Genomic DNA, 27,975 nt, shown 5'->3' with positions numbered 1-27,975 from the left:
CCCACCCACTCCACCCCACCTCACCCCTAACCATCCCACAGAGCGATGCGCGGCATCCCTGCGCGGACACGGAGGCGCGTCTTCGAGCGGAGAGGACCTGGACCCGTTCTCCCCCCGGACCCGTTCTCCTCCGCCCGTTGCCTCCCGGCGCTCAGTAGAGGCGGAGCTTCTGGATCGTTCTGAGGGATCGGACACCTGTCAAGTTCTGGACGGGTTCTATACACTCACCAACGCGCGCGAAAGGCTCCGGAGCGCGCGCGCGCACGTGGCTCAGCTCGGAACTTTACCTGCGGAGGCATGTAACTACACGCGTGCAGATTTGCACCGACAGCATTTACGCTCACGCGGAAGGACTCACGTGCGCGCTGTCGTACTCGTGTGACCTTTGCCTTCATCACAGTCTTCCTTCGTGACCTTCATCGTTCTTCTGTCATCAAGAGGACTCTACTCTGATCAGAGGCTTTCTTTTCAGGTTCCCTCAAAGGACCCCCCCCAAAAGCTGGATCAACAGCGGGAAGCCACGCCCAGCAGCGCCCCTCCCGGATTCCGTGTTGGTTCTGAAGTTCCTTACTGCGCGCGCGTTTCACGCTGCCGTCAGGATGTGTGCAGCACGTGACCCTCTGCTGCTGCTCCTTCTGACCCTTCTGGCTCTTCAAGGTGAGTGGGGTGGCCCCGCGTTGCCATGGTGACGCGTGTGCGTGCTGTGTGCGTGCTTCAGGATAACCCTTCAGGTTTTGTGATCCTGCAGCTTCAGGAGGTCTCCTCAAGGTTCCCTTCAGGTCTGTGATGTGTGGAGCTGTGGAAAGGTCACGACCTCTGAGCGATCCTCTGTAGAAGCAGATCCATCATGGAGCTGCAGAACATCAGCACCATGACTCTCATGATGACAGCTATGACCCCCAAAAAACAAAAATACCTCCAGGCCGTGGTGCTGCCCCTTCTTGAGGATCATTTCAGACGTTAATAGCCCCCCCATAAACACACACACTCACACATCCACCTCACATGGAGCGGGTGTGGCCCACAGACGCAGGAACACCTGAAGCATCCACGGCTGTCACCGTCCTGACCGTGACCCCCACAGCAGAAAGAGTCCTGGGGGAGCAGAGATGGTGAGGGGGGCAGTTTGGATCTAGACCAGCAGGTTTCAGCTTTTTTTTTTTTTGAGGACAGGCAAAAACAAACAAACAAACAAACAAACAAACAGGACTTGGAGTCCATTTCTGCCTGTTCGCAGTGAAATCCATTAAATCCAGTTCTAGAGTGCCGATGAAACCAAAACCACAACAGAGAGTGACGCTTTGGAAAAGCTAGAGCTGCAGATGAAGAAACAGTTTTATCAAAACACCAACCCCCCCCCCCCCCCCCCACTGTCATTAAAGCAGCAAGTTGGAGCGTTCTAGTGGAAATTAAATTAAAGTTACATGGACATGGGCGGTTTGGCCTAGAAGAACTGCAGAAAGAAAAAAAACTTTTTTTTGGGCACCCCGACAAGATTGCACCCTGGGCCACCGCCCACATGACCCACAGGAAAAACCGCCACTGACCTGATTTCAGAGAAAAGAGTCAACCGCCTCACATTGGCTAAACGGTTTTGCAAAAGAGGATCAGGAAGTGTTGTGGAGCTGGAGGAGCTTCTGTCAGGACTCCTCTGGTTCTTCTCCTGAAGAAGCTTTTCCTCTGTTCTTCCCGCCGCCGCTTCCTCCTACGGAGCAGCAGGAGGCTCCTCGCCGTCTGAAGGAGGACAGGGGATCTCTGCAGCTGCAGGAACGCCTGCTTGGCGCCCCCACTGGGGGGCTCATCCCCCCCACAGAGGCAGTCAGGGCCCCCACAGGGGGGCATCTTCACCATGAAGGAGGGCACAGCTCCTACTGAAACGCTCTAAAGGAGGCTGAAATGAAAGGTGGAGAAAGTTTGGAGAAAAGGGAAATTCTCTGGAAGAATCTGGATCAGCCAAACCCCCCACCAGAGGAACCACCTGCTTTTTCCAAGAGGTAGAAATAGGCCCCGCCTTCTTTTCTGGACAGGTGCAGGGAGAGGAGGAGCTTCCTCCAAAGGAGCGTGATCGTTTCCACGGATTCACCAAAGTGCTCCGAACGTCAGAAACTCAGGAAACAGATTTAAAAACGCTTTTCCTCTGAGGATCAGAGAGACTTTCTGTTCATGTCAGCAATTATGGAGAATAGAGGACAAGAACAAAGACTTGATTCCAGCTTTCATCACCTCAAAGAGCAGAAACATCCTCTCCAACCCAAAGGATCAAATTTCACTAAATGAGCTCCATTTAAAATTCAAGGAAAATCCAGACCATCAAGAACATTCTAAGGCCTGAAGCTGGACGCCATGGAGGGGCGGAGTCTCTTCTCTGTGAAGAAATGGGAATTGTTTGAACTCTCATCATGGAAAGAGCAGAGCATGTTCTAGAAAGTGAAGGAATCCCTGTGCACCAGGGAGGAGGATGTTGATCAGATGCTCCTGATAATCCAGGAGGATCTCTGTGGTCACCGGAGGCCCGTCCCGCCGAGGCTCTCTCCTTAATGGGGGACCATCCGCTGATGCCAGCGATTAACCAAAATCTAATCCTAATCTGCTGCTTCTGGGATTTCTGTTGCATAATCCTGAACATCTGTGTGCTGCAGATGTGCTGCTGCTGTCGCTGCACTTTGTTGGCGCCGAGCCGTCATGTCTTTTCTCCGTCTTCTGCCGCGTCAGCAGCGTCTCCTCCTCCTGTCCTCCTCCTGTCATTCTGCTGTTGTGATGCGTCTCCTCTGTCTGTCTGCCCAAGTTTCCTTCAGCTCTCTTCTCCTGTCCCGAACCTGCGGCTGCAGAAAGCCGTCAGTCCAAACCTCTGTGTGTCCTTGTGTGTGTGTCCTTGTGTGTGTGTCCTTGTGTGTGTGTGTGTGCGTGTTCTGCAGTGTGGCAGGAGGAGGTGGCCGTCTGTGGTGGATCTCCAGCGGTGGAGGATTAGAGCTGACAGCTGCTGCAGAGCCCGGTTCTGCTGCAAAATATTTTCTTTTACAACTTAGAACGTTTTGTTTGCAGTCTGGTGGCGTAAATATGTCTTCATGTGAACCAGTTAGAACCGGTTCTTGCTGCTCGTTTAGTGGAATTGCAGATCACATTCGGGTGAAGAGAGGAAGAGGAGGGAGATTAGATGTCAGAATATATTCCAGATTAAGATTCCGGCACAAACACAAAGACTCAGAGAGGACGATCATCTGGGACTCGTCCTGGTCTGAATCCCAAAGACTCGGTTCTGCATCAAAGCCCGTTTCACGGATCATGTGAGAAGGTTCTGTTCTTCATTCCTGAACTCTGGACTAAAGAGGAAGAAGAGGGTCTTTGGTGGGCTGGATGAAGAGTTCTGAAGGTTTCCAAGCTCAGGCTCTGCAGGTTCTGCAGGTGTGGGGTTCCTCTGGGGGGGGGGGGTCTGGAGTGAACTGCATGACTTCCTGGTTGAATCTGTGACAAAGATGTTTTGTCTCCTAACTTTTCCTGTTCCCTCCTTCTTCTCTGTCTCCTTTTTCTGCAGTGTGTCAGTCCCCCCCCCCCTCGTATACAGATTTGTTAGCGCTGGTGTGATCAGAGTTTCCTGCCCCCCCCCCCCCCCCCCGGTGGGAGGTGGGGGGCTGATGAGGCCTGAGCGGGTGGACCTGCAGGTGTGTTGCTCCTGGCTGATGACAGGAATGCGTGAGGATGATGATGATGAAGAGTGGCATATATAGGCCCGCCTCGCTATATATGACGTCAGCTGACGCGCTCAGCACGCCACACGCTTTATTTCCCCTCAGTTTCACTCGTCCACGCAAACCTTTCACGTGAAGCCGTGAGCGGAAATAAAAAAAGCAGAGTGACGGGAGGGGGGGACGCACGCACGCCCCTCCCCCCACTCTGAGCACGCACGCTGACACGCCCCCTGCGCCCAGACAGCAGCCCACTCACGCCCCCCCTCTTTGCAGCGCGCGTGTGCGGCGGCGCATGCGTGGAGGTGGACTCGGACACGGAGGCCGTGGTCGGCGACGGCTTCCAGCTGGGCTGCATCTACTGCAAGATGAGGGGGGAGGTGCGCGCCAAGGCCAGCGTGGACTGGTACTACCGGTCTTCAGACGAGCGGGAGAAGGGGGACGTCCAGGTGAGTGTGGGGGGGTTGTTACGTCACACAGGCATCATGAAAAAAAACGAGGAAAACCTGGACACTGACTGGCAGGTTGTGGGTTCGAATCCCTGGATGAGTCAAACCAAAGCCTTTCAGCATGAAGGGGGGGCATTGGGGGAGTTGAGCCTCCAAGTGGATCCCCCAGGGGAGGTGTCGCCGGCGACACGTCACACGACCTTTGACCTTCAGTAACTCTGTGACCAATCAACATGAAACAGCTGATTGGTCACAGAGTTACTGAAGGGCAAAGGTCATGTGACGTCTCGCCGGCGGGACGTCACATGACCTTTGACCTTCAGTAACTCTGTGACCGATCAACGATCAGCTGATTCTGACAAAAGCAGCGGTCTGTATCGGCTTTGCAGCGATGTGTGGCACAAAGCACCAGAATCCCGCTGGTGGCGTGAACGGCTGAAGAACATCTACACTAGATCTGCAGCTCTGGGATTTAAGGGGTAACTCTGACTCCACGTTTTTTCCGACTCCGGTTCCCGCTCTGGAACAGCTCTGGGTTCTCTTTGCTGCTCCGTCTCCTCGGGTTCCAGCTTCATGAGAAGGGGGCGAACGCCTCTCCTCTGAGAAGGTTTGGGTTTGTTTCCAGGTCGTTCAGGAAGCAGGATCTGAGAAGATCCGGAACCGACCCTGAAGCAGGTGGATCTGTGGAAGTGATGCTTCCTAAAGGAAGGAATCCCGTCTGGGCTTCCTTCCTACAGTCGTGAGGATCTCAGGTTCACTGAGATGTTTCAGAGAAGCTGAAAGCATCTGAAGCTGAAACCAGTCTGGCTCCTTTGTCTGACGTTAGATTTTGAACACTGCCGTCGGTTCTTCGGAGGAACGCCGCTTTCCTCCTGGAGCAGCTTCAGGAAGGCGGCGAGGCCCCCCCCCGCCTCCAAACGGAAGGTTTTGCTTCCACCGTTGGAAGTTTCCAGAACATTTTCTGCTGCTCCTCCGTCTGTAATTGTGGATTCGTGATGGGAGCGGCTCAGCTTTCATGACGGGCTCCTCATGATGCTCTCTGGGTGGGGAGGGGCCATTAAAGCCATTAGGCTGTAATGGAGCAGCAGCAGCAGGGGGGGGTGTGCTGAGGGAGGGGTGCAGCTTCTCGGAAGCTGAAATGTGATCTGTGGCGGTCTGAGAGCATCTCCTGTCTGAGGCTTCGCCGCAGCTTCGGTGTTCCAGGCGGATCCGGTTTCCGGCCGCCGCGTAACCGTCCTCCTCTGTTCCAGATCTACAGATACCAGAACCAGCGCGGCGAGATCATGGACCCGCGGTTTGAGGACCGGCTGGCCTGGAACGGCAGCAAAGGCACCGACGACCTGCAGGACGGCTCCATCTACATCCTGAACGTGACCTACAACGACACGGGGACGTACACGTGCAACTTCACGCGCACGCTCACCTACAACTACTACGAGGTCCAAGCCAACAACACCAAGACGGTCCAGCTGAACGTGGTGCCGCGGCGTAAGGCGGCGTCCGTCACGCACAGCAGACACGCACACATTTCTGACTCCAGCAGGGAAACCAGGAGTCCATGTTTGTCTGGCTCCTGTCTGAGGGGGCGGGGCTTCCTGATCTGCCGTCAGATGTGGTCAGGTGTTTGGTTCTGACTCGGTTTTAGAACAGAGAGGTGCTGCGCTTCAGCTCTGCACTGAAGGTTCAGCTTACTCATCATATGACGCTCAGCAGGCTCCGCCCACACTTTGTGACCACAATACAGAAAACCACGACCGCCGCCCATCCCCCCATCTGCAGGGAGAAGCGAGCAAAGCTGGTCTCAGTTCATTTGACGAGCTGCACAAACATCACAAAGCAGAGCAGCTGCTTCGTCTGCTGATCAAACAAGGCGAGCAGCGACGCACAAAGCCGATGCACAAAAGCACAAACACACAACCCTAGAGACGGAGGAGGGGTGAACACCTTAAACCTGTAGGACAGTTATTTTAATGCTCATTCTGCTTTCGCTGAAAACCAAAGTTCCATTTCGGCTTCTGTGCCTCATAACTGAGCCAGAAGGTTTTACAGTGGGCGGAGCCTAAGTCTTCCTGCTCCGCCCCTTTCTGATCATCCACCTGCAGACCAGCAAATCCATGTTTTCCTGGTCTGAGCTGGAATCTGGATCAGAATTGGACGGCTGGATTGCCTTTTGTTGCACCGCTAATGTTAGCTTGGGGTTGTAGGGGCTGTAAGCTAGCGAGAGTGTAAACAGAGAGCTCTCAGCGACGGGGAGGGTAGGGGGCAAAATTGGGGCTCAAATGAAACTAAAACGCGAATCAACAGTTTCTTTTTAAGAAACGTCTTTTCTATTGTCCTCTGTTGACGCTAAAGCAATCAGTACTGAGACGAGCGCAGAGGCGTTCCTCAGGGTTCCTCACTCGTTCCTCACATTTTCTTTTCCCCGTCTCCTCAGTCACCAGAGGAATGGCCTCCATCCTGTCCGAGGTGATGATGTACGTCTCCATCGTCGGGCTGCAGTTCTGGCTGTTGGTGGAGATGATTTACTGCTACAGGAAGATCGCGGCGGCCGGAGAGGAAGCTCTGCGGGAGAGCGAGTGAGTGACGCCGCCCCTCTGCCCCCTGCTGGCCGGTCACATGACCAGCCTCACTCCTTCCTCCTCTTTTTTTCTCAAAAATAACCGCAGTGTTTCCGTCTGGCCCTCTTTCTCCTGCAGAGCCGAGTATTTAGCCATCGCCTCTGAGAGTAAAGACAACTGCGCCGCCAGTGTTCCGGTGGCAGAATAGCAGCGGTGCGTGAAAACGGTTTTAGCCCCCGACGTGAAGACGAGAACAAGCGTGAAGGCGTTCCTGCCCAACAGAACTCACCTGACAATGTCACCTGTTTTCTTTAGGTAAAGAAACCAAATCCACAGAGCTTCCTCCAAAGGTTCTTCCAGTCCTCCTCCTCTTCCTCCATGCAAACAGATCCAGGAGGAGCATTTCTACCAAAAGCCTTTTAGTGACTCTGGTGTGACTCTGGATTCAGGAGGAAGCTGCTCTGTGAGCTGAATGAAACTGATTCCAGGTTTATGATGCTGAATGCATGCTGACCGCCATAAACCCCAAAGCCTCTCCTCACGCCGAAGCGGTTTTCATCCTGAGCTACAGCCGGACCGATGTGGAATCCAGGTTTGGTAAACGTGCATGAAGACGCTTTCAGGTCCTGACGAACCTCTGCAGGTTCTGTATGCTGAGCATGCAGCAAGCTCCGCCCACATCTGCATTTAAACCAGCGCCTTACTGACCGCATGGCTTTGCAATCCCACAACCCGACGGCAGAAGAGGAGGGGGCACCGATGAAGGTTTAGGATGAAGAACTCGAGGACAGGAACCGCAAAGACAATCCAGACTCTCATCCACAGAATTCCTCTGAAAACCTGCCTTCTTCATCTCATCCTCATCCTCCTCCCTGTGTCTCGGTGTTCCAGCCCAGCCCGTCTGACAGAACCGGGCCTGATCTTCAGAATGCAGCAGGAGCAAACAAATGCTGTGGTTTCCCTCCAAACGTGCAGACGTTGCCTGACAATAAAAAAACTAACCTGGAAGTTCTCCGTGTCGTTCTTCGGGAGGCCGAGTCTTCATGTTGGATCAGAACCTGTGACGGTCTCTGGACTCTTTGAAGTGGTTTCACTTCATTTTACATCAGTCAGTGATGGGGCACCTCAGGGTTACTCACCAGGCCCACTTCCCTTTCTTCACCAACATCCTCTATACCAACCAGGAATAATGTTAATATTTAATTAGATATAATAAAATGTAAGCAGCTGAATCGTCACCAAGCGCGTTCCTCATGGGCCACCGCCCTGCTTGTTCTGCAGGTAACCCTGCCGATTGGCTAGACTCAATCCGCTCAGTTTCTGATGGACTGAAACACACCTGGTCCAGGTGAGCAGCAGTCACTGAAGCAGGGTTAGCTGCAAAACAAGCAGGGCGTTACCCCATGCGGAACAGGGTAGGAAACCCCTGATATGTTACCAGGAAGTCCAGTGGAGGAGCAAAGAGGAGTTCATGGATGTAGAGGAGGAGGGGGTCAGATGGAGGGAGATGGTTTCTGCTGGTGCCCCTCAAAGGAAGCAGCAAGAAGGACAAAAGAAGTTTGCAAGTCTTTGTTTTCTTATTGGTCTAAAAAAAGTTCCCTTTAAAGTTTATTTAATTTTTTCTTTTGTAAAAGATTCAAGTCTTTCTTTAAGCAGATTGTTGGCTAAATTTAGAAAGAGAGAAAAAAAAGTCAACCATATTTAGACGTTTGGGTTGATGAGGAACCGACTTCCCAGCTTATCCAGGAAAAAGTGCTGAGTCATGTTTGGCGTTTTGCAGGAACATCCAGGTTAGAACCCGGGAGGGAGGCAGACGACGGAAACGCTTGTTTTCACTAAACTGTATTTCAGACAAAAGTGCAAAAATTCAAAGGTTTCATTCAGTGAAAATTGGATTTTATTGTTTTCTCTTCTAAAACTGGAAACATTGATGCTGCTGTGTTGGACTTTTTTCATCATTTCTTACTCTTCACGTGTTTTGGCCCTTTGGGCCACCATACTTTGACCATCACAGATGAGTGCAGCTGATTATCCAAAGAAGTCGACCCTTCTGAAACACGCTGACCGCTTCAGGAGAAGCTCCTTGGAAGTTCAGGACCAGCTTCCATTTCTAAAGGGAGGAGCAGCTCCGGTTCTGGTTCTGGTTCATCTACAATCACATTTACAGCACGTCCTCATCTCTGCTCCCAATAAATACCACGCTCTCCAGTCGTCCGCGGGGGCCGCGCACAGCAGGGCCCCCGGCTTCTGCAGCACAAACACTCCAGGAGGCAGAGAGGAGACGACCCACCAGGAGGGCCTCGCCGCCAAGTGGGAGGAGCCACAAAAACCAAACAATGCGGCGCCGCCAGTTCCCTTTTTCTTCACCAGTTCTGCTTCTGTTCCGAGTCCAACCCATCAGAGCAGAACCGAGACGGCGCCGCACAAACGCCGACGTGACACACAGACAGACAGTTCTACGTTGGTCTCTGCTTGTTTGTCTCTACCTGCAGACACACACACACACACACACACACACACACTTGCACACACAGCAGTATTTTCCTCGCAATAATATTAATATTTAAACTCTGTGAACATTCAGTCAGATGTTCTTCACTGCAGCTCCTGTTGGTCCCAGCCGAGTGCAGCGTGGAGCTTCAGAGGCTTCAGGAGCTTCAGAGGCTTCAGGAGCTTCAGAGGCGTCAGAGACTCAGTCTCTCAAATACTGAGACGGTCCGGAAATGTCAGTCACCTGGAGGTGGGAGGGGGTTTGTTCAGGTCAGAGGATTAACCCCCCTCTCGCCCCAGAGTCCCCATCACCATGAAAAGCAGCAGGCCTGAGGAGGTTGGAGTGTTTCCAGGGAAGTGATTGGTGGAAGGCGTGGCCAGTCACCCCCCCCCCCCCTTGGGGGGGGCGTGGCCCTGCAGCTGGATTATTGCTGAGGTTCTGAGAGCTTCCAAGTTCTTTTCAAGTCAGTCAGGAGGATTGTGGGTAATATGGGTAGCTGCATCTGGACTCCTGGTCCACCAGACTACGAAGGTCATAACCCAGTGGCACTGGGGGGGGGGGGTAGTCAGGCTTCAGTCAGGGACTCTGTGGGGGGGTCACCTGTGGGGTCCTGCTGTGCCTCTGGGATCACGATGTTGCGATGGAGTTTTTCCAGGGACTGTTTCATCTGTGGGGGGGAGAGAAAACATGAGGCTCTCTGGCCGGATTGGGGGGCAGCGGGGAGAGGGGGGGGGGCACACCCACCTGGTCGAGCAGCGTGACGGACGACTGCAGGATCTGCTGCCACTTGCTGAGCTGCGCCTGGTGGAACTGCCTCTGCAGGTGCAGCACCTGAGCCCACTCACCCGCCGTCTGCGGCAGGGGGCTGGGGGGGGGCATACAGATGCTTTAACCCACAGAAACCAGCAGAACCTGGTTCTCTTACGGGGGGGGGGCTTACCTGTCCGTCACAGAGTAGGAGTGCCACCTCTCCAGCGTGTGAGCGGCCCGCTCCAGGGAGTACAGCTTATAGAAGAGCAGCATGTTGAGAGCGACCAGCACCAGCAGACTGCAGGGGGGGGCACAAGGTCAGTCAGTACAGACGCTCAGGAACAGTTAGTGCCCCCCCCAGACACATTTGAACAGACAGCGACATGCAGGAGTAAGCTGGGGGGGAGACGACCGCGCCACAAAAGCCTGAAACTGTCAGGAAGCCCCGCCCACCGCCAGAGTCACAGAACCACAAGATCGCTGCGGTTCTGAAGGCTTTCCAGGTTCTACACACAACAGAAGCTCCTTCGGGTTCTGAAGCTCCGGGTTTCCTCTGAGGAAACGGATTTCGTCAGGATTTGGAAGTTTTGGGTTAATCTGGGAGGAAAATAGCTCCATCTTTGTCTGACTTTGGTGATGAAGAGGAGCTTGGATGAGAGAAGAAACCTTAGTCTGACTACCAGACTGACCATGTGTATTTTCAAAATAAAAGTCTGAGTTTGCAGCTCAGTCGTCTGTTTTCCAGAGAGGACCGGAGTAACCCCCCCTCAGCTGAGCGGGCCGGTGCTTTCAGGGCGTCTGGGGTCCAGTCAGGATCAGCTTCAAGTCAAAGAGAATCCAGAATGTGTCCGGATGTTCACCCCACATAAGCTGACCGGACCCCATGGGAGCTGTGCAGGAAGCGGCACACATGCACTCAGAGAGCTCATGTGCCACTCTGGGAACCCACGGCACAGGAACAGACAACACCGTCCACCCACAGCACGCACACACGGCGCAGAGGCAGCTGGTTCCACCCGAAAGCACCGGCACGCATTCAAAGACGGGATTTAGGCCGCGACAGTCGGGGCGGAGCCTCTCGTACCTGACACAGATCCTACGCACACACCAACCGGGAGGGAAGAGAGGCAGGAAGGCTGTTAGTGTGAGGAGATCCAGATCCGGACAGAACTGACCCGGCAGCTCACCCGGACCCAGCATGAAGCACAGCTGGAGGTCATGTGATCACTTACATGAAGCTGACGATGAGGAGGATGGTGGAGATGCTGCTTTGTCCTCCGGCGCCGCGCTCTCCCAGCTTTGTGAACACGCCGCCTAAACAACAGGGGGGAGGGGTTTATCTGCAGACGCTGAGCCGACGGTAGGAAACCCAAACGCAGCAGGGCGACTGAACTGCGCCGAGGCATGAGCTGCACGCCAAATACTCGGCGAAAAGACAGAACACTCAAACTCAGCACAGCGGCTGAACTAACAGCCTTGGAAAAAGATCAGAACCAAGTCTAGCTTCTTTGTGGGCAGCCCGGTTCTGCATGACCCAAACCTAAAATCTCCAGCAGATCTCACAGGAAATGAACTTCCAAGTCAGGCAGGAACCTGTGCAGCTGCTGAAGGCTCTTCTGTGGTATTTTAGAGCTAATTTGATGTTTTGAATAATCAGTGAAGCGCCTTCAGACGACTGTTGGAACACTGCAGAACTAAATCTGAGGTGAACTCCACACAGCACCAGCAGAGGGCAGCAGAGGCAACAAACCAAGGAGTTTCCATACCCGTTTCTCTGTGGTCCCTTTCCTCTCCGACCCCTCTGTCCCCCCGGTCCCCGGGGCCCCCGCCGCCCGTATCCCTGTCCCCCGGACGCCGGGACGTGCGCTTCCTGCGGCGCAGAGAAGGCGGAGTTTTGGCGGCGTCTGCGCCCACCGCGTCTCCGGCGGTCACCACGGAAACCTCAGACTGCAGCAGAGTTTCCAGCTTGCAGACCTCGCTCTCTGTAAAGGAAGGAGGGGGGCAGAGTGAGGCGTGTGGTCACGTCTGCGCTGCAGAGGAACTTCCTGTTTGCAGCGCAGGACGCGGCAGCAGGAGAGCATCGGCGGCTGAAGGCGTCTAGAGGTCCAGCTAAAGCCTGTTCCTGGTGGCTGAGCTGTGGCTCTGCGTCTTACCCATGTGTCTGTAGTACTCCTCGATGCCGCTCCAGGTGTTCTTCTCGATCAGAGCCTTCACCAGGCTCCACGGCTGCTTCCGGTAGCAGATCTCCGAGGAGACTCTAGGGAGGAGAAGCAGAGCAGAGATTGGAAATCTGACCTTTGGAGGAGGAATGATGGTTCCTCTGAGGCTTCAACCATCTGCTGTTTCCACCAAGCAGCCACAGACATCAGCTTTTAGTTTGATGCTTTAAATCGTTTTTTTCAGTGTTTGGAACCATTTCTGTGACATAATTAAAATAAATAAATAAATCTGCCTTTTCTCTTTGTTTTTTCTCAACAGCGCCTTTTCTGTCACTTCATTAAAACAAAGAAATGCTTCTTCATTTTCTACTTAAACATTCTGTGACATAATTAGAGCGATAATCCAAAGAGGGGGAAGTGCTGACGTCATCGCCCCGCCTCCCCCCTGGAGATGAGTTATGCGACACTTTTGAAAATGAAAATGCGATCCCCGCTTTGCATTTTCACTAGAGACCTTTTTGAAAATGAAATGTCAAAAACCATTTTCTTTATCTTTTTAGTTAAATGACATAAGTGAAGAAGAAAAAGCCGTTTGGCGGATGGATTTTTCATCTTAATTTAGCGTCAACAAAAGCAGCTTCATTTTGAAAATAAAAAAGCATTTCTGGTTTGACTTTTATTATGAATTATGCTACAGAATCGCTTCCATAGCAGTGGGGGAACAGTCGTGCGTTTAGCTCCATGAGCAGGTCGTGGTCGTCACGTCTTACAGCGATGCTGAAGACACCAGATTAAAGCCTGGAGGTGGTCCTAAAGCTGCAGACAGACCCACCTGAGGCGGCTCTTGTGTTTGTTGACGGCGGTCAGGCAGTATCTGTGGAGCGTGTAGAAGTAGTCCTGGTACGGGATGCCCGAGGTGATGACCTCCGAGTCCACCACGTAGCACTCGCCGCGGGAGCAGCTCTTGTGCAGCGTCTGCGAGCAGAAGAAGTCAGACACGGGGAACCTCGGCCCTCCTCACATCGCGGTCCGCTTGGCTCCGCCCCCACACACCTGCGTTTCCACCACCGGGGCCGTTTTAGGGCCCAGCGGGTTGTTGAGGGCGATGGTGTAACTCAAGACTCTGCTGCTGATCCCGCTGCTGCCGTCTGTCCGCCACTCGCCCACCGACAGGTCTGAAGGAGGAAGAGGACGAAGAAGACGAGCAGCTTAGGAAGAGGAATGTGGGGGGGGGGGGGGGGGGGTGTTAAGGTTAAACGTAATCACAGATGAGCTTCCAGCATTTTCACTCTACTCTCAACTGGAAAAGGATTAAAAACAAGAAGATTTGTCCAGTCACTCTTTTCAAGTTGCTTTTTTCTCCATAGCAACCATTTTATTTTTGGGGGGGGGGGGGGGGACGAGCATGTCAATGTAATATTTAGAACAATCTGTAAAAAGTACACTTTTGAATTTCCTTAGCAACTGAGGTTTTTTTTAAACCACGCCCACATTCCTAATATGGTCAGATGTGTCCTCTTGTTTTATTCCGTTGGAAGCCACAGATTGAACATTAGAAACACCAAAAAACGCCGTTTTGAACGGGGTGGGTTTTCAAAACCATAGAAAGGATTAAGGCTGATCCTGTGGCCATCCCATAATAATTTCAAAACTTCCCTTGGATATCCCCGACTCGTGTTCTTTGCTTTCGTTAGTGGATTTTGAAATATTTTTTTAAGCCTCATCAGAGATTTTGACTCCATTCATGTAATTGATGGTTTCTCCCACTGTGATGTCATCATTTTTTGGGCGGGGTCGTTCACTAATCTCCAAGCTTCATTTTCAGCAGGTACTGGGCGTGTTGCACTGTTGGCGAGTTTTCAAGTTTGCGGCGTGGCTGAAGCTGGCGTTCAATCTCGCAGTAGGAAAAAAAAGGTTTTGATGACGAGACGCTTCCTGGCGGCCGTAAATATGACGATTCTGCGGCCGAAGCAGAGCAGCTGTGGTTCCTGCAGACTGACAGTTTCATGACGCCGGCGCTTTCGTGTGCTGCAGGTGTGCTCTTCAGGGAGGGGGGGTCATTCTGGCTACTGCAGCTGCTGATGGACAGGAAATGAACTAAAACAAAGGCCCAACCGCCTGCATCCCAGCAGGAAAAACCTGCTCTCCTCATCTCCTGCAACGTGTTCCTGCAGGCGGGAGAACGTCTGCGCTGCAGCCGGCGGCTCGCCTTCACACGAACCACCAACACGCGGCAGAAACCGGCTGGAGCGGGGAGAACGTCCTTCATCTGAGCGGGGTGGAGGCGACGCACCTGTGAAGTGGCGCTGAGAGAAGAGGTGCTGCAGGAAGTGGGTGTCCGCCGAGAAGAGCAGGTCGTGCAGCTTGTCCACGCTCATGCGGACCACGGCGTTGATGTTGAGCCGGCCGCTCAGGTCCGAACAGAACGACTCCACCTCACCTGAAGCTGAAACACAGCGGGCCGGAGGTCAGCGTCGCGGGTTGGAGAGCGACTTGAGCCAAAACGACGTGAGAAGACGAGAACAAACACTCATCGCCATTTTGATCAAACAAACCACATCCAGAGGCGCTGAAGTGGAGGAGGTGACGACGCTTCCCCTCCTCTAATGTCCAGAACCGAAAAGCTGCTGGCTAAGCAAACACACGGCTCGGTTTGCAGAAGCAAAAAGGTGCTGAAATCTAATCAAAGGAACTTTTCCGGTCCAAACGGCGTCATGCCGACAGGTTCTACAGCTCCTCTGGATGCAGTTCTGCTTTTCAGTCCAGACGATGCAGGAGACCTCCGGCCCCAACACTCACCGTCGTCCTGCGTGTCCGAGGAGTTGCTGGGGTCGGTGGGCAGCTCCTCGTCGTTGGTGATGTCCAGCGAGGACAGGTTCCCCAGGCTGGCAGTGGGCGGAGCCGGCATGTGATTGGCCGACTCTGACAGGCTGTCTCCTCCTTCCTCCAGAGTCTGAAATGGAGAGAAGAAGAGAAAGCGCGTGGAGGATGGAGACTGGGGGGTTGGTTGAGGGGCGGGGGAAAGTCCAAAACACTCACGAAGGAGGAGGCGGAGGCGGAGGTGAGAGCGATGGACGGCGCCGAGCCGTGGAAGCTGGGGGGGCTGGGTTCCGGGGGTTCACAGCTCAGGCGGCATCCCGAGGGGGTGGGCACCTCGATGGGCAGACAGGGAGGGGGGGAGGTCCCACTGAGGCTGGAAGCTGAGGGGGAAACAGAGTGGGTGCAGGGCACCAGGGGCGGGGGGGAGCTGCCCGAAGAAGGAACCGAGCCGCAGCTCAGGTCCAGGAGGTCCGTCACCGACACCCCCTCGTCTCCGGGCCTGAAGGACCACAGAAGAAACGACAGTTGAAGACTCAACACGCCACTTCCTGTGTGCCCCCCCCAGAAACACTCACAGCAGTCCGTTCATGTGCTCCGAGGTGGGGGAGACGTAGTCGTCGTCCTCGCTGGTGAGGCCCAGCTCGGTGCCGTAACACTGGTGCACGATGTGCCACAGCTCTTTGGGGGACAGAGCCTGAGGAGCAAAAACACACCTGAGGAGGGGGCTCACGGCGACGCCGACGGACCTGCAGGTCACGACTGCAACAACCAGGACCGATGACAGAACCCGGCCGAGCTTCTGACCCGGATCCTCACAGTTCTCCTAAGTCCAGGTCTCCAAAAAAAACAAACGGCCGGAACTTCAATCAGAAAAATGACCCAGACGGAGTGACGAAGATGATGGATGATGAAGAACCGAGGGAGGGTTAAAGGTAGAGAGACGTTGAAGGTGAACGCGCGACTAAAACGGAAGAGGCTCCTGCGGCTGAAGAACCTCCAGACGAGACGGGAACAGAGCAGCTCGGATCGGATGGCGATGCCAGAAGAACCGGTCTGGTGTTTAAAGGAGGAGCCTGGTACCCTGAATAAATCCATGGGGGGGTGCAGACATCTACACAAATGCAGAACAAACCAAGACTTGGTCTGACCCAAAGTGAACCTGGTCTACAGACTGATGGAGGCCTGTCTGTAGCAGGGCTGTGCCGATGGACGTGATGGCTGACTGACATCACGATGGAGAGACACCATGGTGAGGCCACGCCCCCGCCGCGCTGTGAGTCAACACCATAAGCCGCAGTTACATGTGCAAAGTATCTTGATGGGATCAATGGTCGGATTAGAATCCAACCGTGTACATGGGATCAGAAAAATGTTTTCAGAATATAACAAACGTTGACATGGGTCACACTTTCGGTTGGAATACATCATTCACACATACGCAGTAGAGTCTGAAATAAGAGGAAATGAGTTCTGCTGAGAGGCATAGATATCTGGCAGCTGAGTAATATACGAGATGATCTTCTAAACGTGCTCTTATTATTGTTATGGTTATTATGAAGCGCCTGTTTGCTCATCATTTAAATATTAATCTGTGGTCAGTGCTTTTTCTGTGGAAGAACATAAATCCATGCTGGAAAAGCTCCACGTAAATATGTGGGAATCCAATCCGACTGTTGATCTCAGGCTCCGGTCTTCCCTCACTCGTGCATGAGACCCCTAGATATCTAAACTCCTCCTCCAGGGACCCAGGGGTGGCAAACTACCTTTCTCCGGTCAAGAACCATGGCCTCAGACTTAGCAGTGCTGACCCTCATTCCAGCCGCAAACCGCCCCAATGCACACTGGGGGTTCTGGCTCGATGAAGCCAACAGGACAACATCATCTGCAAAGAGCAAAGAGGAAATCCGGTGGTCCCCAAACCAGATCCCCTCCGGCCCCTGGCTGCGCCCAGAAATTCTGTCCATAGAAACTATGAACAGAACCGGTGATGAAGGGCAGCCCTGCCCGAGCCCAAAGTGCACCGGGAACAGGTCTGACTTACTGCCGGCTATGGGAACCAAACTCCTACTCCGGTCATACTGAGACTGGACAGCCCTCAGTAAGGCTCCCCGGACCCCACACTCTCAGATCACCCTGCCCAGGATACCATGGGGGACGGACGCGGTCGAACGCCTTCTCCAAATCCACATTTGGACCAGATGAACGAACTCCCATGATCTGAGAAGTCCTCCTGATCCGGAGTAGCGGATCAGAACCGCTGTGTTGTTCACTTCCCAGGAAATTGGAGAGCAGAACCCGACTCAAAGCCTGGACACTCACTGACAAACAGAAGGTCTGGAGGAAAAAAAACACCCAGAAGCAGCAGAACCAGTCGCATTTGGGACATGGTTCTGGAGGGAAACCAAAAGCGCTTCTGAACTGGTACCAGCATAGCAGAGTTCAAATGAAGTCATCTCTTCAGCTTTGGCTCAGAGTTTCTGCCTCTCTTTTCTGCTGCCGGTTCGGTTCTGAGGCGTTAAAAGTGACGTGCGGACTTACTGCAGGGCGGGGGTGGGGGTGGGGGGGGGGGTTACCTTATCCATCAGCGCATTCTGCCACAGACGGAAGATCATCATGAAGCTGCGATCCCTCGCTCCGAACGAGGTGAAGAAGTGCTGAGCAGAGCAGAAGAAGAAGAAATATGTGACAGGCGGAGCGGCGAGTTAGCGGCCTCTGAAGTGCTGCACGAGCAGAACCGGGCCGTTCCGCGCTACCTTCTCGCTCTCGGTGCTGATTTGGATGGCGTTGGGAATGAGCTTGGCGGTCTTCTCCTTGGTCATGCACGTCACGTCTTTCAGCTGGATGGTGATCTGGACAGAGAACCTGCCTGAACAGTCTGAACATTCCCTGGAGGGCCTCTGGTCGGCCTGCAGGCTAACGGCATGTGCACGTGTGTGTGCGCGCACGTGTGTGTGCACGTGTCAGAGACCTACAGTGGTTTCCCAGCGGAAGATGTTGCTGTAGAAGCAGAGCCAGCTCTCAGACAGGTACAGACGCCCCTGGAGCAGGATGTCCTTCTGCAGAGCGCAGGAGTAGTCTGGAGCAGACACAGCAGCTCAGCGGACAGACCCCAAGCTTGCCACAGAGGTCACGCCACGCACACGCGTGTGTCACTCACCCACGATGAGCCGCTCGGTGTCGGGGAGCTTCTTGAATATTTTGCGGAAATCCTCGTTTCTCTGTTTGTAGGTGGGGCTGAGAACCTGCAGACGAGAACAGAGAGGAAGCCGTCACCAGGACGCTCCTCTGCGGGGAGCAGAGTCTTCAGGGAGGGGGGCAGCGTCGGCGTGAACTTACGTTGTACCAGCTCTGCATTTTCTGCAAGAGAAAGGCAGAGATTTAGAAAAGGATTTAGTCCTGCAGCAGTTCCTCCTCAATCACAGCCATGACAATTCAACAACAACTTCTGCTTTGTGCCGATGTGAGCCCTGCTCTGTAAAAAGAAAACCCTCCCGTCATGTTAAAACAGCCGACTCATGGCAGAGAGCGGCGGTGGCGGCGGCGGCGGAGCGGCACGTCAGCAGAAAAGCGAAAACTGTTTGACCGGGAGAACCTGAGCAGGAAGGGGGAGGAGTCCGGTCCGGTTCTCCTTTCTGCTGGGAACCAAAACCAGGATCCCTGTGGAAGTCTGGACACGCTTCCATCTGGGGGGTAGGGGGGGCACTTTCTGATATTTATACCATAGTGTGAAAAAAAGAGGAACCAGCAGAGATCTTCATCTTCCTCCTGAAGCCGCATCACTCGTCTTCCTCACTAAGATGAGGAGGTAGAAGCAGCTGAAGCAAACTTTATGCTGACTCCACGGGGGGGGGGGGGGGGGGGGGACTTCCAGCTGAGGTTGAGGTTTCTTCCTGACCAACTTAATATTTTACTCATCACCAAAAGCATAAAGATCTTTATCCGCCCACAGCAGAAGCTACAAACCTGCTCGTCCACAAACGCCAGAAACTGATTGGAATCAGGATGACATCCCATAAAAAACACAGAATCCGTCTCCAAGCCGATCTTCCCACAATTCAGTTCCAACCTAGGTTTGGAGGTCACACGTTTGTTTGGGATTGATTTTTTTTTACAAAACGAGGACACAAAACGTAAAATTCAGATATTTTAGTTTGCTAATAAGTGACGAAGGAAAACTTTAAGTTGTCTTAAACTAAGCCCGGTGTGTAAAAAAAAGAATAAACGATTTGACGTGTTTGACACTTTCAATGTAAACACAGTGGTATGCAGAAAAGATGCGGAGATGCAGGGAGGCAGGGAGGCAGGGAGGCAGGGAGGCACTTCCTCTACGATTTGGTTCATTGGTGGAACATTTGGTTTGGTTTAAACCAGAATTTGTGGTACTGCTAGTACTTACTGACCTTGAATATATTTTCTGTGGTACACGGCGTACAAAGATCGTCAAAATGTTTGCCTGGTACACTACAAAGCTGTCCTACTTGATGGATTCATGGAGCATTATGGGTATTGTAGTCAGGAGCCTGACGGAGTGGTAGAAACTGTGATTCAACTGAACAAAGTTCAGCTTATCTGACAGTTTTGTTTCGCTTGATGTGCCGTCTAGTCTGAAAAATTGGCTACTGTTTGAAATGAAAAAGATTTTATTTTTCTTTAACCAGAGAGCCTCAAATGTGTGTGTGTGTGTGTGGGGGTTGTCAAAGAGCCACATGTGGCTCCGGGGCCCCAGCTTGCAGACCCCGGCTTTAGTGTTTCTGACCAGAAAACCCATGAAAAGTAAACTCTCACGCTCACGCGTTGCCAAGTCTGTTTTTTGGCTCTACGTAAAAAACGAGGTCTTTAAACATCCGTTGGACGTTAAAGTAGTTGAACTTTGACCAATGAGGGACTCTGATGTGGTCGTGACGCATGGATGGCGTCCTCTTTAATTCACACATGCTTGTTAATAATATGATCATGGATGATAAAGCCAACGATGGAGTTTGTGTCGGTGAGCTGGAATCCTATGGAGTGAATGTGACTAATGTGACAGAAACTGCAGAAATAGCCTGCTTCCTCCTGAGTCAAGTGTCCCTTCATCATCATCATCATCATCACATTCTTTGTCAACCAATGAGCACAGAAGGTCTCTCAGCAGAAAACACCCAATAGTTCAAAACTACATCATATATGATCACTGTGGGGGCAGCCCCGGAACATGAATGCCGCCTCACCTTGGCATTGCGACTGAAGTGGCGAGAGGCGATTGGGTAGGCGGACGAGAGGGAGGACGATGAGGGTACGGAGGGGAGCGCGCCGTCGGAGACCCCCCCTCCTCCGCTGCTCTTCTCTCCTCCTTCGCTCTCGCTGGCCTTGCCCCCGCCCAGGACCCGGCGCCGCAGGGAGGGGGAGCTCCCGGGGGTGCTGCGTGGGGAGTTACTGGCCGTGCTGGAGGACAGAACAGAAGAGAGGTTCTTTGATGGGACCTGTCTGGAGTTTGCTCAGGAAACGCCTGCAGCTCTCCTCCAAACAGATCAGCCAAAGGCCCACTGAGGTCAGAGCCATCAGCCCCCCCCCAGTCTGGCTGATGACAGACTGCTCCGCCGACGTGTACGAAACGTACCAAAGATGCACCAAAACGGCTGAGATCTTCAGGAACCTGTGATCTAAGAATCACTGGTTCTTTGCTATGGTCCAGTTTAAAAGACTAGTTCAAATAACTAGTACTAACCGCCAACCATAAAACTATAAAAACTCTGATGGTCGTCCCCGTCAGCAACGATAAATCAAACCACAGTTTAAACTCGTCTCCAGCTGAAGACGCTTCAGAAAAGTTTATCCAGAGTCTACAGGTTTCCTTAAGGCCATGTGGGGGTTACGTCAGCTTCTGTCCTGCAACCAAGGCTGCCGGAATCGAACCTGTGGCACAGGCAGATACCCTCCAGCTGCAGGTATAGTCTTCATCTTCATGGCCTGGGAGGTTGTCCGTGAACCACAGCAGGGAGGTGCTGATCAGCTGATGATGAGGAGCAGCACTAAGCCGCCTTCAGGAGCAGGTGGATGCGCGCGTGCGCCCGTGTCCGTGTGTGTTTACAAGCACAGATTAGGCTCGGCAGCTGGATGCAAACCCTTCTAGATTTTTCTGCGTGACTGGAGCTTCCTGTCCCATCCCCGCAGAAACCCCGCACCGCGTCAGCGCGTTTCCGTCACGGGGAGGTAAACACGAGGCCGCTGGTCTCGCGGGCACGCGGACGGGGTCGGAACGGAGGACTCCCGGCGCGTGACCATGTGCAGATCATTAACGCTATCGGTTTAAGCGGCTAAAGCCGCGCCGCGCTGTCCGCGTAAACAATACCCGCCGCGAGCATCGATGAGGACGGAGGCGCGCGCACTGGCCGGTGTGCGCGCGCACACAGAACCGGTCCCGGCGTGGGGCACTTACTCAAACATTTCAGATCCACCTGATCCGCTGCGATGTCCGCCGCTGCGGGAGGAGGCGCGGCGCCGCGAGCCAGATGGTCCGGGGAAAAATGTCGGCTCGCGCCGCGTCCCGCGCGCTCAGCTGCGGTGGGGGGGGAGAGGAGCGACCACTGTCCGTCCGTCCGTCCCGCGGATGGAGGCTAGTTTCCCATCGCGGTCCGGCACCGGACACCCCTGGACGACCCGAGATAACGGACTAGCGTCTCTGCGCCCCCCTCCCCGTAATCCTGAACAGCTAAAGAGGGGAGGAGGGAGATGAGGAGGAGGAGGAGACTGCGCGAGCTGAAGAGGCCGTGCTTCCTATTCTGAGCCGGCGTGGAGCCGCGTCTGTGCGTGTGGTCCACGCCAACCCCCCCACATCCGTGTCTGAAGGAAGTGACGGTTGGCGTTAGATGTTCTAACTGCAGGGGGGGGGGGGGGGGGCTTCATCTAAAAGAAAAGCCACGAAAACCCCAGCAGCAGATCTAAAGTGGCCCTGTCTGCCCCCACCTGGCCGAAGGCCACAGCCCCCCCGATCCTTTTACCCTCAATCTGTGCATCCATCTCTGTGGATTAGAGACCACATTATAATCCATGCTGGCCTGAGCCAGGCCAGGCCAGCACTGCCACGGCTCTGACCCCCCCTCTGTGTAATCTGCTTTCCACAGCAACCATCCACAGCCGTGGGACCAGGAGGCGCAGAGAGGGGCAGCAGGAGAAGGACGGCCTCCTTCACGGGCCTTAGAGGGGCAGAACAAGGAGGCACAGCGGGCGACCTTCAACCCGCAGGCCGGGTTCTGAACCAACGAGGCGCTTCCTGTTCACGCCTGCAGCGAACTCACCAGGAGCCCCGTTTGCACCTCCAGTGATGCAGACTGCGATCTCCACCCCCCCCTCAGTGGAAATGAGAGGAGATCCCTCTGGACTCGGACGGCACACCGAGAGCGGACGCTTCCAGAGAAAGGTGACGAGAGCAGAACTCCCCAGGTGTGAATGTGTGCCTCAGTCATAAAAACACGCACATTATAAAACAACGCAGTTCAAAGTTCCTGAGAGAAGAGATAGGACCCGTTTACCGGCAGACCTGGGCCTCCTCGTAAAGATAACCAGCTCCTCTGAGGGCTGGCTTCAGGTAAAACCTCTGACTGAGGAGAAAGGTGAAGGCACCGTGCGTCCGTCACACATCATCACGCATTCAGGTGAGGCCTGACGACTGAGTCACGTGATCCTCCAGACTGAACATGAGGAGGATCAACACGCAAACACGCCACCCGTATTTACGGCTGATCCCTGCAGAATGTTTCATAAACACATGAGACACGTCAACTTCAGAGTTGAAGCATTTCTCTTCTCTGGGAAGGTGCTGCTCCTCCTCCAACCGTTTTGATCTCAAGTCCAACTGGTTTCTCTTGTTAGACTTTTACTCTGAAAGGACTTTTTAACCCTTCAACTTAAACAGCGTTGATCTGGGTGATGGGGCTTCATTCGAGTGAGGCTGTGTGAGCGGAGGACCGCTAAAGGGCGGAGCACTGCAGGGATGCTCCGCCTCGCCTAATTGGACCCACATTACATCATCAGACTACAAGCCCTTTCCTATTGGCTGGAGGTGATGTCATCATGAACGGAGGGCATAAGCAGCTCAGGATCCCGCCTCCAGCTCCACCACCCTGACCCAGTGTTCCTCCTCCTCCTCCTCCTCCTCCTCCACCACAGTGGTCCTCCCTTTGTCTCCCGTTTCTAGAGCGTCTGCCTTCAGGACGTCCTCTGACATCACTTTGAGGTTGACAGACTGCAGGTTTTATCACAGCGGGGCGCGTTAAATCACAGAGCCGCCCCCGCCTGACATCAACCCCGCATCATCATCTGCCCTTCTTCCAGGTTTAGAGCAGAACAGGCTTCTGCCATGGATCAGGACAGTTTAACATGAACCAGGACAGGGACACCTCTCAGTTTTCCTGATCCTGAATCCAGAGCTGTTCTGCAGCAGAACTCCGTCATCTCTAACATGAGTGAGGTTCTGTCAGCAGGAAGCAGCCGGGCTTCTTGCGTGATCTTCTTCCTGTTTTTCGGCCGCTCATCTGGAACAAACCACTAACCTGCTGACGTCCCAGTCCGAGTCTCTGCTCAGCAGGCTCCGCAGGGACCAACGGGACTGCCGGCTGGGCGAAGGGCTGCGTGATCCGGGGCGCGACGGCGGCAGCAGCAGGTCATGTGACGGGCTGTCCTGACCTTGCCCCGTGACCTCCATCCCAGCAGCTGCAGAAGGGGAGGGGGCTCGCAGCTGAGCAGCGCCGCTCTCTGCAGACCCCGCCGGCCCTACGCCCCATTTCCTCGTGCGGGTCCTGCTCCGGTGAGACCGGCTAAGCCGGGACAGTCTGGGGCTGGGGGAGCGGGACCAGGACTCGGTGTCTGAGGACGGCGGCAGGACAGTCAGCGTTGGGACGGTGATGGCCTGTGCCAGAGTGTAACCCGCCAGTCTGGCAGGAGAGGACGCCGTCATCTTCTGAGCGGTGAATGTCCAGGTCTCCAGAGTTTTCGTTTTCAATCGACCATGACCCAACGGCGCCTCCGGAGCTCAGTCTGACCGTCTCTCACCGCGACAGAAGCCTTTCGCCAAATCCGGTATGGCTCCATGAAGCAACGGCGTGTGGGTCAAATTTCCTGTAAACACGAGCTCCCCTCAGACGCCGTCAGTGAGAGAACGGCAGAGGCGTTTTGAAACAACCCCACAGTCCTCCTCAAACTGAAGAAACAGGAAGTGGCGTGCAGAAGATGCTGCCACTATTCTCTTGATCTTCGGTGGAGTTTCAGAAGCGGGTGAGCACCAGGGGCCAGCGTCCAGGGCCCCGCCGCCGCCGCCGCTCTTCTTCACTCCTTTTGCACAATCATCTTTGAGACAGCTGCAGACACAAAGCACACATCTGGAGCCTGTCCTGACTCAAACTGATTGTTTCCTCCTTGATCAGATCTGTGTGTTCATTGGTCAGCTGTAGGTGCATCACGTGATGCGGTTCCAAAGCCAATCGATCAGGTTCATTGATAACCTGCACCGTGAGGAAGGGAACTGCATAAACTGAGAGTCCGGTCACTGTGGCTTCCCTCAGACATGGAGGTCAGAAGATCTGAAACCGCCCCCCCACCCCCCCACCCCAAGAACAGCCATGAAGCCCCCACCAGATCCTTCAGGAGGGGGCGCTCCACTTCACTCCATTGTTTGCCTTAAAGCTTCAGGGAAAGCTCCGGAACCGCGGATGTGATTGTGTTTGAACAAGAACAATCTCGGCTCGGATTTGTTTGTCCAGAGTAATCCACCTTAATCCCGGGGCAACTCCCCCCCCCCCAATCTGCACCACAGCAGGGGCATTTTCTCACTCACTGCCGCAAAAGCCTCACGTCATCACAAAGAAACAAACAAACAACTCACGCTAAACAAAGCAGACGCGGGGCGTTCAGGCGGCGCTGATGCGTTCCAAGTCTGACGAAAACTCCAGATTTACTAAGTTGAACCTCTTACCTCCCGTTGGATGAGTTCCCGGTATTCCTGCCGTCCTGTTCGGCTTCGAACACCAGCCGAGCCACGGAGCGGGACGGGATGTTATACTCCACTTTTTCACAGGAGCACATCAACATTTTGGGATCCGCCGGCTGCGGCTAGCTAGCTGTTAGCCCGCTAGCGATCCCCCTCGACCTCCGCGGCCCGACTCACGAACTACGAGGCGCAGCGGGGGTTCATTCCCGGCCAAGACGCTCCAAACCGACGTCCTTCATTATAAACCAGTCAACAAAGCCGGCACTAAACTGAACGAAACGCGAACCGGCTCGGTTCGAGATCCGCACAAACGAGCCTTTTGATGAAAAAGAGCCGAGACAGTTAGTCGAAGTCTTTAGCGAGTGAGGAGGGGGACGTTCACAATGACTCCGAAACACAAAACACGCTGGAAACGTTTTTAAAGCCTCAATTCAACGGGGAAAAGAAGCCTTATGCAAGTTAAGCAATATAATATAATTATATTTATCAGTCGAGCGAGTGGAATTACAATTTCGAAACCAGAACAAACTGAACACCCCTTCCACAAACTTTATGGTAGATTCCGGGAAAATAACTGTTCCTTCAGTGTGGCGTCTGGAGAGAAGAAACGGGCTTCTACATAAATACTCTCAGAAACCAGATTTTTATATTTAAAACCCGCAATCAACTTGATTTTAAAAAAAGAACGTTTCTCAGACAGTTTTTAAAATTAAATTTTAATTTAATAATTACTTATTGTCAGAATAGTTCCGTGGTTTTCCCCTAAAATGTACTTTTGACACTTTCCCATGAAGCCACAGTGACTGTTCTTCTCAATGATAGTAATCAAACTAATGAAAAAACTGGTCATTATTTAAAGAGCTAATGTGGGGAATTCTGTGAGCGACACACAGCGCCCTCTGGTGTCCAACAGAGGATGAACGCGCGCCTTCAATGCGCATGCGCTCTTCAAAGCCTGGAGAAGTTTGCATGTTGTGTGCAGAAGGCTGAAAGCTCACCGGCTTTTTGCAGCTGCATCCCTGAACCTGAGCTCCTGGACTGAAACAGGAAGGAGGCTGGGGTCTCCTCCAGGACACAGGCAACCGACGGAGACGAGGATGTGTCACCTTGTCTGCAGCTGACAACACAAAAACACACATTTCAGATCATCCAAGTGGTGAACTTTACTTCATCTCATGTCATTTTCTGAGCTCCTCCAATCTGACTATTCTCTCCAGAATTGTTTAATTAGGTAAGAGGTGGATGATGTGTGGTGAGGGAACCCAAACGCCTCAGGCAGCTCATTTTCAGACACCAAAACCAGAGTGAGGAGTTTGATGGAGTCCCTCCACAGATCATTTTTGAAAACATTAGAATACAAATGTCTTCGCAGTTGTTCACTGTCGAATATTAGTGACTCACTGCACAAATACTAAAGAAGCACATTTCTGTTGTTATCTTCAAATTAAAGGACAGTTCATTTGCTCTACAAACAAATCTGCATCCATTTTTAATTAGAGGTCATAAAAGTTCATTTTTCTCTCTCCACATGGCAAACAATGAGTAAATGATTAATCTAGCTGGTTCTTGGTTTCCTTGGTTACCCCCCCCCCCCCCATTCGTGTTATTATTTGTTAAAAACAGTTTTATATTTTGACATATAAACCATTCTCATTTCAAATCAAAGGAATGTTTATCAGAGTCATGATGAGTCACTTTTGATATTCTGGACATAAAAGACTCATTTTTGTGAAGAAGCAGAATTCGTTTCATGATATAATAATAGGAAGAAACGTAATAAAGGAGAGAAACGTGCAGCTCTGGAGTTCTGAAACTAAATGTTGAGGTGAAAAAGTTCTGATCTTTGCTGTTACCTGACTGTCGGTTCTGATCTGCTTCCTTCCTCTCAGCATCACTCGGCGGTTAGAGTTCCCCCTCCGGACGGCCGGTGGAGCATCCTGCCGGTTGGAGCGCCTCCCTCCCGGACGCAACGGAGCTAAACGGCGGTCCTCTTCGCTGCGGGCGGCGGGCCTCTTCACTGCGGTCCCAGCTGCTGCAGAGCGCCGCCGCTGCTGAATCTGATCTCCGGAAAGTCGATCTGAGCTAAAAATAAAAGACACGGCGGCAGCCAGAGAGGAGGAGGTGTTTCACTGCCCCCCCTCCGGGATTGATCATATGTCAACATTTCCTTGAAGCCCCCCCCCCTCCCCTACGGCGCGCGCGCCTCCCGGTTTTATGTGGCTTTCAGAATGACAGTCAGCTGGAAAGAAGCGTTAAGTTTTCAGCAGGAGTCCTCCTGGGTCACCTGTCTGCGTCACGTGACCCCCGACCTTCACCGTGGCCAAAACACACAAACATGCTTGACGTGACCCTCACGCATCACGTCCACGCGGCTGGTGGGTGTTTAGTCAGCCTTGACTGCAGAAGTCTTGTTTTCCTCAGAGTCCAGCAGGAAGGAGGAGCTCAGAACTGTAGGAGTGAGTTTATGTCCACGCAGAGGACACAGTTTGGTCTCCAGAGGACACAGTCTGCTGGTCCTTCCGTCCTCCCACCCACCCACCCATCCGTCCATCCAGCTATCAATCTAAATACTCCAGCTGTTCTCTGTCCCAGCAGATTTCCCATCATCCCTCATGTTCACCATCTCTGCTGCTATCAAGCCCTCACACCCCCAACCTAACATGTGCAATTGTTGCACCAAAAATGGCAGCAACATCAGACCTGTCCAGCCGTCCAGTTCTGATCCAGATTCTAGCTCAAATGAGGAGAAACAAAGACGTTCCTGGATCTATTTGTCTGCTGGTGTTTGTATCAGAAGGGGGCGGAGCAGGGAGCTGGTGGCCACCCAGTGTATTTTCTACGTCACAAATAAGATCTTTTTCAAACTGCACTTTTCTATTTGCTCCTGATTCACAAAAAATTAAATGAAAATATTCCTCAGAAATGCAATTTTGAGCTAAACTTTTCTTTATCTATGTCCTCCATCTTCAGGAAATTGCTAGAAGAACACGATCAAACACCATTTTTGTTGGAGTGGGTCTTTAAGTCTGTAACAGTAAGATAAAACAGGAAGAGTTCATTTGGTTCATGTTTGAAACCTCCAAAACCATTAAGGACACTTG

At 53.1% G+C, this 27,975-nt stretch overlaps 2 protein-coding genes across 6 annotated transcripts; one reads left to right on the top strand and one right to left on the bottom strand.

Annotated features, from left to right (window-relative positions):
- Positions 1–22: 22 nt before the first annotated feature.
- Positions 23–7,698, top strand: LOC101162070 (sodium channel subunit beta-1). Its single transcript, XM_011485848.3, has 7 exons — positions 23–295; positions 473–657; positions 3,960–4,132; positions 5,383–5,620; positions 6,567–6,708; positions 6,829–6,903; positions 7,006–7,698. Exons 2-6 carry the CDS (start codon positions 600–602, stop codon positions 6,896–6,898), a joined length of 681 nt encoding a protein of 226 aa, XP_011484150.1. The 5' UTR covers positions 23–295; positions 473–599; the 3' UTR covers positions 6,899–6,903; positions 7,006–7,698.
- An 866-nt stretch (positions 7,699–8,564) lies between these two features.
- gramd1a (GRAM domain containing 1A) lies at positions 8,565–27,026 on the bottom strand. 5 transcript variants are annotated; one of them, XM_023963823.1, is made up of 22 exons: positions 26,728–27,026; positions 25,873–25,991; positions 23,442–24,245; positions 20,121–20,334; positions 18,247–18,267; positions 18,068–18,152; positions 17,883–17,986; positions 17,664–17,759; positions 17,484–17,564; positions 15,486–15,604; positions 15,130–15,409; positions 14,890–15,043; positions 14,384–14,536; positions 13,144–13,265; positions 12,923–13,065; positions 12,085–12,188; positions 11,698–11,913; positions 11,164–11,245; positions 11,016–11,027; positions 10,122–10,229; positions 9,926–10,046; positions 8,565–9,848 (listed from the first exon to the last, which is right to left on the bottom strand). In XM_023963823.1, exons 3-22 carry the CDS (start codon positions 23,843–23,845, stop codon positions 9,747–9,749), a joined length of 2,721 nt encoding a protein of 906 aa, XP_023819591.1. In that variant the 5' UTR covers positions 23,846–24,245; positions 25,873–25,991; positions 26,728–27,026; the 3' UTR covers positions 8,565–9,746. The 5 variants fall into 5 exon arrangements, with proteins under 5 accessions (XP_023819591.1, XP_023819593.1, XP_023819592.1 ...); XM_023963825.1 differs by lacking the exon at positions 11,016–11,027 and having other exon boundaries at positions 26,728–27,024; XM_023963824.1 differs by lacking the exons at positions 25,873–25,991; positions 26,728–27,026 and adding an exon at positions 24,860–24,973.
- Between the last annotated feature and the right edge of the window lie 949 nt (positions 27,027–27,975).

Source organism: Oryzias latipes, chromosome 16 (genome assembly GCF_002234675.1).
Source record: "Oryzias latipes chromosome 16, ASM223467v1".
Lineage (NCBI taxonomy): Eukaryota > Metazoa > Chordata > Actinopteri > Beloniformes > Adrianichthyidae > Oryzias > Oryzias latipes.
This window is presented reverse-complemented; position numbering and strand designations above follow the sequence as displayed.

What these genes read in the sequence shown, in the direction of transcription:
- LOC101162070 (XM_011485848.3), top strand. Translation starts at nt 600, where the DNA reads ATGTGTGCAGCACGTGACCCTCTGCTGCTGCTCCTTCTGACCCTTCTG. An exon ending in GCTGAACGTGGTGCCGCGGC is followed by an intron (nt 5,621 to 6,566) that starts GTAAGGCGGCGT and finishes CCGTCTCCTCAG; the next exon opens with TCACCAGAGGAATGGCCTCC. An exon ending in GAAGCTCTGCGGGAGAGCGA is followed by an intron (nt 6,709 to 6,828) that starts GTGAGTGACGCC and finishes TTTCTCCTGCAG; the next exon opens with AGCCGAGTATTTAGCCATCG.
- gramd1a (XM_023963823.1), bottom strand. Translation starts at nt 23,845, where the DNA reads ATGACGGCGTCCTCTCCTGCCAGACTGGCGGGTTACACTCTGGCACAG. An exon ending in TCGGACTGGGACGTCAGCAG is followed by an intron (nt 20,335 to 23,441) that starts GTTAGTGGTTTG and finishes TCTGTCCTCCAG; the next exon opens with CACGGCCAGTAACTCCCCAC. An exon ending in CCGTCACGCTGCTCGACCAG is followed by an intron (nt 9,849 to 9,925) that starts GTGGGTGTGCCC and finishes TCCCCCCCACAG; the next exon opens with ATGAAACAGTCCCTGGAAAA.